Source organism: Plasmodium reichenowi, chromosome 7, assembly GCF_001601855.1.
Source record: "Plasmodium reichenowi strain SY57 chromosome 7, whole genome shotgun sequence".
NCBI lineage: Eukaryota > Apicomplexa > Aconoidasida > Haemosporida > Plasmodiidae > Plasmodium > Plasmodium reichenowi.
In genome coordinates, this window is record NC_033652.1 from 709,602 (window position 1) to 720,652 (window position 11,051).

General features: G+C 20.1%; 1 protein-coding gene across 1 annotated transcript; it reads left to right on the forward strand.

Annotated features, from left to right (window-relative positions):
- Positions 1 to 1,018: 1,018 nt before the first annotated feature.
- On the forward strand, positions 1,019 to 10,982 carry PRSY57_0718200 (putative membrane protein; the record flags this gene model as incomplete). The annotated part of the gene is made up of 2 exons (XM_012906836.2): positions 1,019 to 4,234; positions 4,380 to 10,982. The coding sequence occupies 2 exons, from the start codon at positions 1,019 to 1,021 to the stop codon at positions 10,980 to 10,982; spliced, it is 9,819 nt and encodes a 3,272-aa protein (XP_012762290.2).
- Between the last annotated feature and the right edge of the window lie 69 nt (positions 10,983 to 11,051).

An 11,051-nucleotide genomic window follows, 5' to 3' on the forward strand; every position in this document is an offset into this window, starting at 1 on the left:
AAAAAAAAAAAGGAGATCCATAGTAATGAAATGTAAATATATTTCATACATAAATATAATATATATATATATATATATATATATATATATATATTTTTATTTTTTGAGAAAAAATAACTTATGAGATTTACAAATTTTTTTACGAATTTCCCCTTTCAATTATAAATATATGTTCTTACCATATATGGATAAAATGATTATTTTATATAATTTATATATTTAGTAATTTACTTATTTTTTCATATTAAATATAAAATTATTTACAAAAAAAAACATCATCAAATAATATATTATATATATATATATATATATATATATTTATATATATTTTTATGAGAGAAAAAAAAATAATATATATATATATAATATAATGCATATTTTTTATCATTTCTTTGTATATTTTGTTTCTTTATTCGCTTGTATGTATATATATTTTTATATATGTTCTCTTTTTTTTTTTTTCGTTTTTTTTTTTATTTTTAAATAAATAAAAAAGTTGTATTAATGAATTATTTTATAATTTTAATATATATTTTTATAAATTATATGAGGGGAATAATTATATAAATATTATATTATATATATATTATTATTATTATGTTTTGTATTTTTTTTTTTTTTGTTTAATTTTCTTAATATAAATATAAATATATATATATATATATTATTATTATTATGTTTTGTATTTTTTATTTTTTTTTATTAATTATGAACCTACTTTTTTTTCGTTAAATATATTAAACAAATGTATACATATATACATATATACATATTTATATATTTATATATATATATATATATATTTTTTTTTTTTTTTTCTTTGTTTGGTGCTTAAAAATGACATAAATAAATATAAGGAAATATAAACATGTTTAATATCTATCTACTTATAAATTTTATTTTATAGAAACCCTTGATCATTTAAATAAATAAATAAAATATATATATATATATATATTTACATATATATATTTATTTATGTGTAATATGTTTATGTGTGTACTTTTATTTTTAAAAGATGGTCATTGATAATGAGGAGAACAAAAAAAAATGGGAATATTCAATCGATGAATGTAAAACATGTAGTAACAATATAGATGAAGACATATTAAAAGATGACAAAGATGTTTCCTATTTTGAAAAAATGAAAAGCTCGGATAATGTTTTGAAGTATGATGAATGTTCTCCTTTTAAAGAGAAAGATACAAGTTCCAAAGGGGAGCATGTAAAAAGAGGACAATTTTGTAAAAATGAAAACAATAAAATATATGGTGATGACAATAATAATAATAATAATAAAAATGATATTTATAGTGATTATGATAATAATAATATTTATAATGATGATAATATTTATAATATTTATAATAATGATGATAATAATATTTATAGTTGTAATAATTCTTGTGTCTCGACTCATTTTGGTAACACTAAAAGAAGTGACGACATGAACAATGCTGAGAATAAAAAAAAAAAAAATGAAAAAGATTTATTTTATGATAAAGTTGATGAAATATTAAATCGGCAAAGTGATAACGATGATGATTGGATATTCAATGAAGATGATGAAAAAAAAAATAAAAATAATGATGGAGACGATAAGAAATATGATTATAATGATTTACAAAATAATGATAATAAATATGATTATAATGATTTACAAAATAATAATAATAATAATAAATATGATTATAATGATTTACAAAATAATAATAATAATAAATATGATTATAATTTTTATGATGATGAAAAAAAAAAAAGTCATACCCCTTTTGATTTTTACCAGGAGGAAAGACAAAATAAAGCGTACTTCCTAAATATACATACCTTAAATTTTGAAGCTCATATGTTACACGCTCTTCTTAAAAAAAATAAATACAGACTTACAAAATATAATACAAACATGAATAATATGATATATAAATATTTATATTTGTATAAAAAAAAAAAAAGTTTAAAATATAAACATTTGAATGAACAATCTTATAATAATTATACTAAGCATAAAACATATAATTATCATCATACGAATGAAAAGGAAGAAAAAAAAAATACGCATGTAGATAAACAAAAAATATATGTACATGATAATAAAGAAAATGTGTCGCCTGAACAAGTCATACCTAATAAAATTGAAAATATGGAAAAAGATGATAAAGGTAAATTTAATAAGACGGATCAAACAAATAAATTATTAAATATATATTATTATAATAAAAATAATAAATATGGATATATAACACCTGATAATGTTAATGATAATGATGATGATAATGATGATGATAATGATGATCATGATGATGATAATGACGATAATGACGATAATGATGATAATGACGATAATGACGATAATGACGATAATGATGAGAAAAAGAAGAAAAAAAATAATTTGATGGATGTATACTTTTTATATATGGAATATTTTATAAGAAAAAAAAAATTAACAGAATTAAGAAACATATATAATAAATATATATATAATAAAGATAATTTATTATATTTAAAAAAGTGGTATTTGAAAAATATATATATATTGAACTCGAAAGGATATGATGAAAGTAATATAAGAATAAGTGATCCGAAAAAAATATATGAATATAACAATATAAATAATAATTGTTCTGATTTACCTGGAGGAGAGAACTGTCATACGAGTTATTATTTTTGCCCTCCATCCATAAAAACTTATTGTTTAAATAATTATTTCATTTGCCTGCTTTCAAAAAATAACGAAATTATTGTTATTAGCTATAAATTTATAAATATACACAACTTAATATTTTTCAAAGAAAATAATAATATTGATGATTTTTTTTTTAAACAAGAAGGACCTATTAATTTAAACTTTAATTATTATAAATATCCTCATTATGGTGTTATAAAAAATGATCTTTGGAAAAATATTAAAAATATTCATATTAATGATAAGAATAAGTTATGTGTAAATACCTCCAATTGTATATACATTTTTGAAATTTTTTTATCTAATTCAAAAGTAAAATATAAATATTTATATAACTATATAGAGAAAGGAACTTTTCTAAATAAAGAAAATAACATATCATCTTCTTTACATATTAAAGAGAAGAAAATGTTATATTTTACTCCTTATAATATAATATATTTAAATAATAATAAAAATATTTTTAATAGCAGCATAACCATAACAAAAGATATCAAGTTTAAATATAAGATTTTAAACACCTCATTTTATAATAACAATATGTATATGGTCATATCGTATTTTAATAAAATCACCGTTTTTAAAAATGAAGCTATCTATTTTGTTTTAGAGTATGATAAAAATGGTGATGTGGTAAGTGAACAAGAGGTAGATGAAAAGAAGAAAGAAGAAAGTGAAATGAATAAAGAGGTAAATGAAATGAATAAAGAGGCAAATGAGATGAATAAAGAGGCAAATGAGATGAATAAAGAGGCAAATGAGATGAACAAAGAGGCAAATGAGATGAATAAAGAGGTAAATGCAATGAATAAAGAGGTAAATGAGATGAATAAAGAGGTAAATGAAATGAATAAAGAGGCAAATCATAATTATAATTGTGAAAAAAATATATGTATAAATACACATGAGTATGATAAAAAAGGTGAAGATGAAGATAAATACAATTTAAAAGATGATTATATTAGTTACATTCCCTTCCTTGGAATTTTAGAAAATAATCATTTTTGTGCTGCATATGGTAAAACATTAACTGTTTTTGAATATGTTTCAAAGGTTGTTATAAAATATAAATATATATTAAATCATTCCATATATTTTTTTAAAAGTTGTGATAATAATATTATTATTATATATGATAAATATAAATTATATGTGTATCAAATTATGTTAAATGGAGATACAAATTTTTGTATACTTTTATTATATGAAAAAAAAATGAATAATGTAACAAGTCGCGTTATATCTGAGGGTTATAACATATATGAAAGTTATGATGGATTTATACAAGTAAATAAGAAGAATGTAAAAGTAAATAAAAATGATAAAATAGCTAACTCTATGTTTTCTTTGTTTAATCAAGATATAGCGTTAAATGAAGAAAATTCCAAAAAAGATGTATCTTTTTTTTATATTAATTTGATATATATATATGTATTAAATAATGATAAAGTGGATATTATAGTAATTAACTCTTTGATATATATGATTTATCTTTTTTTTACTTACAAAAAATATGATCTCCTCCTCATGTTTATGTTACACCTTTATAATGTAAGTTAAATAAGATATCATTTGTTTGTAAAAAAAAAAAAATATATATATATATATATATTATATATATATATATTATATATATATATATTATATATATATATATTATATATATATATATGTGTGTGTTCATTTTTTTTGATAGGGAGATGTGTGTGTGCTTAGTGACTTTTCTCTGAAGGAAGAAGAAAAAAAGATACAAATTCAGAAATTGCTTTTTTTTTTTTTCGAGACCCAAATGCGTGATATTATAGAAAATTATAAGGATTATAAGGAGAAACAAATACATAATAATGATTATTTTTTAAAATATAGAGGTGATAAAAAGGAGGATCTAAGAGATAAGAAAACCCTCAATAATAATGATAAGAATAAAAATAATGATTATGATAAGTGCAGTGAATACATTTCTTATGAGTACACACCCATGAGGGATATTACTTACACAGTATCATCTTTATCAAGCACTTTATCATCATGTTCTTTATCAAGGGATGAAAAAAAGGAGGAAGACTCCATTATGTCCTTGCCTAAGGAAGATAATAGGTATCATAAATATATTTTAGATGACCAAGATAGTTATAATTTATCCCCACATGATAATAATACAAATGATTATGAATATATTAAAAATAAGAAAGAAGTAATATTAAAAGATGAAGAAGAAGATATATATATAAATAATAAAATTATTAATAAAGAATGTATTGAAGAATTAATACACTTATGTTATTTAAGCATAGAACTAAGTATAAAATTTAATATAAATTTATACGAATATACGTTTCATCTTTTCAAAATGTATAATATAGAAAATGTATATTTTTATATATGTGAACCTTATATAATAAATAAAAAAATATGTCTTACTCATCACTCTTTAATATATAACTTGGTACAGTATTTTAAGAGATTTTATAGTATATTTTGTTTGTATGATGATACATATTATGATTTGTTCTTGTTCTTTTGTGCGTTGCTAACTAGTAAGGGGGGTGATGAAATAATTAAAGGACACAAGGGTATTATTACAACGCAGGGAGGTAAAAATGAAACGGACGAAGGAAATAAAAATGAAACGAAAGAGGGAAATAAAAATGAAACGGATGAGGTTTATAAAAATGAAACGGATGAGGTTTGTAAAAATGAAACGGACGAGGTTTATAAAAATGAAACGGACGAGGTTTATAAAAATGAAACGGACGAGGTTTATAAAAATGAAACGGAAGAGGTTTATAAAAATGAAACGGAAGAGTTTTATAAAAATGATGATTATTATGATGATTATTATGATAATAATTATGATGATGATTATTATTATGGTGAGCATGATCATTACGACAGTATAATGAATAATGGATACCTTACCAAATTCATATTAATTTTAAAAATTCAAAATAAAAGAGAAAATTATCAATCAAATTCTCCTCATAATCATAATACAGTACTTTATAAAAAGAAAGAAAAAATTGATAATATGTACCAAGGCAATATGATGATATGTGAGGATAAAAGTAAGGAATATATAAATGAGGAGTGGATAACATTTGATTATTATTTTATTAATAAATATTTAAATATAAAAAGAAATTTTAAACAGATAAAAAAGATATATTGTTTTATTTGTATAATTAATAAATTTTGTAAATTTTTTGAAAATATAAATCTTGAAAAAAATTTGGAAAATATTATATCTTTATTACCATTACATATAAGTTCGTATTTATATAATAAACATAATGAAGATAAAACAACTATATGTGAATTTTTTATATCTTATATGATAAGAAAAAAGAATATATTTTTTTTCCAATTTTGTAAAGATAATAATATAAAGAATGAGATGTTTCCTATATATATACCAATGTATATATTTAATAATTTTTATCAAACTCATTTTTTTTTATATTATTTATATTGTGTTATATTTAAGAAACCCTTTAGTATTCATATGGATAATACATATGTCAACGAGAAAAAGCACATGGTTTATATTAAGGATATGTATGTTTTTAAAAAAAAAAAAAAAAAAAATAATCAAAAACAAAATCATAATTATAATGATGATATAAATAACAAGGAAAATAATAATAATAATAATGTACCTTTACATCGTATTTGTATTGATGATTCATCTTATTATCATAAAGTATTCTTTGTTTATTCTCCTCTTCTTTATGAGAAGGAACAAAATTATGGGCTCAATAAAAATATTGTAACTCTAATAGAATATATGTGTAAAAGATATGATAAAAAATGTTTAACTATAAAAGAGCAAAAAGATATTCTCATGGGTTTGTTCTTTAAAGAATTAAATGTGATGGAAGGAAATTATATGGCTCCTTTGGAGGAAAAAAAAAATAAAAATGATAAAATGAAACATGATCATTATGGAAACTATGACAAAAAAGGTGACAAAAAAGGTGATCAGTGTGATTTGGGTGAACAAAAATGTGATCAGTATGATTTGGGTGAACAAAAATATGATCACTATGATTTGGGTGAACAAAAATATGATCACTATGATTTGGGTGACCAAAAAAATGATCTGTATAACCAAACGCTTAACAACTTGAATAATAATGATAATAATATTTACTACAAACAAGAAAACAATCCTACTATGAGATTCCCTTTAAAGGTAGAGAAGGAACATAATAATGTCCCTAATCTGAATAATGGCTCTAGTATTTATAAAAATGCTAAAATATATAATAATTCTGATCATATAAAAAAAATAGAAAACATAACATACGAAGGAGGAGGTAATGAATTGAATATGTTAAAAAAACGAGAAAGCATTAATTTATTCATGAATAAAATAAATTGTGAGAGTAAGATGAAAAATATATTAAAAGAGTTTAATATAAATGATTTTTTTAATTTAGATAAGAATGGGATGTTTTTATTATTTCAAATGTCTTTATCAAATTGTTTTTATATTATGAATAATATCTTTTTCTTTTATCATCACAAAAATAATAATATGGACAGTAGTAGTAATTATTTAATAAATATATTTATTGAAAATATTCTAGAGTTTTATATACATTTAAGTGTAACATATGTTCATTATAAGAATAAATTATATTTTATATTACAACAAAATGTCGAAAATTTAAAAGATATATATAAACATATAATATATAAAATAAATACATGTGTTCATTATGATGAGATAAGAAATTTCGCTTTAAAAATGAAAAATTTTATTATCATTTCATCAGATATAAAAATTGTACAAAATAATGAAATGCTTACATTAATTCCATGGATTATTTTTCAGTTATTTTTCATTAAAAATCATATGAAGAAAATTATACAATGTACTACATATATGTTTCTCCTGTTCTTTATTTTTTCGACAGATTTTTTATTTGACGAGTGTATAAATATATATTTTATTCATTTGCTTATGCAATTCGAAAATAAGAAATATAAAAAATTCCATATGGCACACCATAATAAAGACAATAATAATAATAATAATGATCATATGAATGGAATGCGTATCCGTTATTATGACGATAATAATAATAATGATAATAATGATCATATAAACATTAGCATGTTTAATTACCAACTTTATAAAAAACAGAAAAAAAAATTTCATAAGTTCCTATCCACTTTTAATTATCAAAAGGATATATATGATAACAACTTTGTTAACATATTCCATTTAAAAAAAAAAAAAATCGTCCTTAAAAAAAAAACGATTTTATATAATCTCGAAATATATAAGAATGAACTAGATTTTAATATAATAACGTATATTATGAAAAGGTTATACTCTTTTGATCTTTCTTACTTGTTGAATCTTTTTTCAATAGATGCTACATATAATCATATGGAAAGTCATAACCCGCAGACATATGTAAGATCAAGAAATACAAAGGAAGATATACAGAAAAACATATACATACCGGATAAGACAAATTACTCCTTTAAGAATATATATAATGTAAATTATAATAATAATAATAATAATGAGAGTGCCAAAAATAAATCTCCTAATAAAGATGTATATTATAATAATATAACAAATAAAATTAATTTATTGAATAAAAAAAAAGAGGTCAAGATAAGTATATTCAAAGGGGGGGATAAGCATGTTGTTCATAAAAAAAAAAAAAATAAAATAAATAATATATGTTCCATAAATTTTTGTAAAAATCAATTAAGATATATTTTGTTGTTATATGTTAAGAGGTTGATAATGGTATTAGAAGGGTTGAAAGAAAATGAGCATGAAGAGAACGATGGAAGTATATATAAAGATAATATTAATAATGATGATGATAATAATAATAATAATATATATCATAATAGCGCATGTCATAATAAACAAAAACATTTATCTTATCATAATAAAAAAAAACTCATTATTAATATTATGAAATACATTTTATTCTTCAGTTGCACAAAAAAATATACAAATGTTTGTCTTCTCTTATTTGATTATTTCGGATATTACAATGTTGTTATTCAATATTATAAAAAATATAAACTCAACGATTTATATGAATACATATATTTTAAAATATATTACTTTTATAAAGAGACACGCTTAAAAAAAAGAATGTACGGATATCTTTTTTATACAACCCTGTTAAAAAATATTACCTCGTTAAATAATTTATTTGTTCATTATATTTTGAATAATTATTTTTTTTTTCATAGTAAGAGTGTGTGCATGTTGAAAAAAAGTAAAAAAAAAAAAATACAAATGGGAAGGATATCGAAAAGGGAGGAAAATGGAAAAAATGAAAGGAACGAAACAAATGAAAGATGTGAAAGGAACGAAAAAAATGAAAGATGTGAAAGGAACGAAAAAAATGAAAGTTGTGAAAGGAACGAAAAAAATGAAAGTTGTGAAAGGAACGAAAAAAATGATGAACATAATATAGAAAGATTTGGAAAAAAGCAAATGAAAGAATTTATGATCATGTCTTATCCTGAAACGATTATACAACATAAAGAAGAAAATATTTTATCATTTAAAAATAATATATTATATAATAAGGATGTTTGTAATAATATAAATAATAAATATAATAATAAAAAATGTTGTAAGAATTTATCATTATACTATGTGAAGAATTTTTTTTTTCATATATCTGTATATTTTATTAAAAGCTTATTATGCTCAAGAAATAATTTTAACGATTTAATAAAAATGCGAATTTATTTTTTATTATTATATAAAATGAAATTTCTAAGAAAGATAAAAAGTTATTTATTCAAAAAACACTTTGTAAAATATATAGACTTGTTATGTAAATATAATAAACATAAAGTTTATAAATGTGTAAAATTTATAAATTGTGAGACATATATTTCAATATATGAAAAGCATCATAATATAAATGTTATATTATATATTTATGAGAAGCAGGGTAAATTTTTTAAAGTTATACAAATATGTTTAAAAGAAATAAAAAATAATATATCCAAATTATATAATATTTTAAAGAAATTTTTTAAAAATAATAATAATAATAAAAAAAAAAAAAAAAAAAAATATATAAAATCTTTCTTTTTTTCAACAAAGGTAACTTATGATGATATGTTTTGTATAAACTTTGATCATCATATTGATATATACAATTTTTATAAAATCCCCCTGAAAAAAAAAATTACAAAATGTTTGTTATGTTCTTGTAAGAAAAAAGAACAACAAATTGTGAAAGATAAAAATTTGTTTATTCAAAAAATGTTTGGGGATTTGAATTATATATCCAAGGAGGGGTCCTTTTTTTTGGAATGTTTTGTGATTAATAAAAGAAAGGGCATGGCGAGTTGTCATAGATGTGAAGATATTCCAAATGTTATGGATATTAAGAAAGGACATGATTATATGAGTATAAATAAAAGTACAAATGAATATTTAAATAAATGTATAAATGAAGAGGTTTGTCATAATTTACAAAATACATGCTGTAATTTACATTCTTCTTATGAGAAAGGTATCCATTGGAACAATGTATATGGAAAATATAATAATTGTGAAAATATGAAGGGACATAAAAAACGCTTGATTAAATCTCGGTGGTTATTTATAATAAAAGAATACAATAATATATTTCTATATATATATATGTTATCATTTATTTTAAAAAAGAATAAAATAACAAATAATAAAATAAATGAATACATAATATCATATATACTTAATCAGTGCATAAATGGTTATATAAATATACATGAAAAGGTAATAAATTCTACTTTACATAAAAAAAAAAAAAAAAAAAAATTATTATTTTTTTTTAATTATATATTTGAACAAATTATTCTTTTTGTTATTAATATTAATTCTTATAATCATACACAAAACGTATGTCAAAAAATATTATTAGAATATAAGCAAAAATTCGATATCAAATTAATAAAAATGCCTATAATACAAGTATTAAAAAATCTATGTGACACTTATATGTTTTTTAACGATACGAATGAAATTGCTCACAAAAAAATTAAAGAAAGTATGAAACATTATTCATATCAAAAAAAAAAAGGACTCATTATTAATTTCGAACAATCAAATCATAAGCATAAGTTTAATATGAACCTACACAAAAAAAGTTATGTGCTATCTTTAAATAAGCAAAATTTGAATCGTACTATAACAAAATCGTATTTCTCTCAACCAAGCCATATCATATATATTTATAAATGTGACCATAGTAATCACTTTGCTTGTACAAACTTGTGTTATGTGTGTGATTATGTGTGTCCACAAGAGAAATAATAACAGGGAGCATAAGTATATCATAAAAAAAAAAAAAAAAAAAAAAAAAAAAAAAAAAAAAAAAAAAAA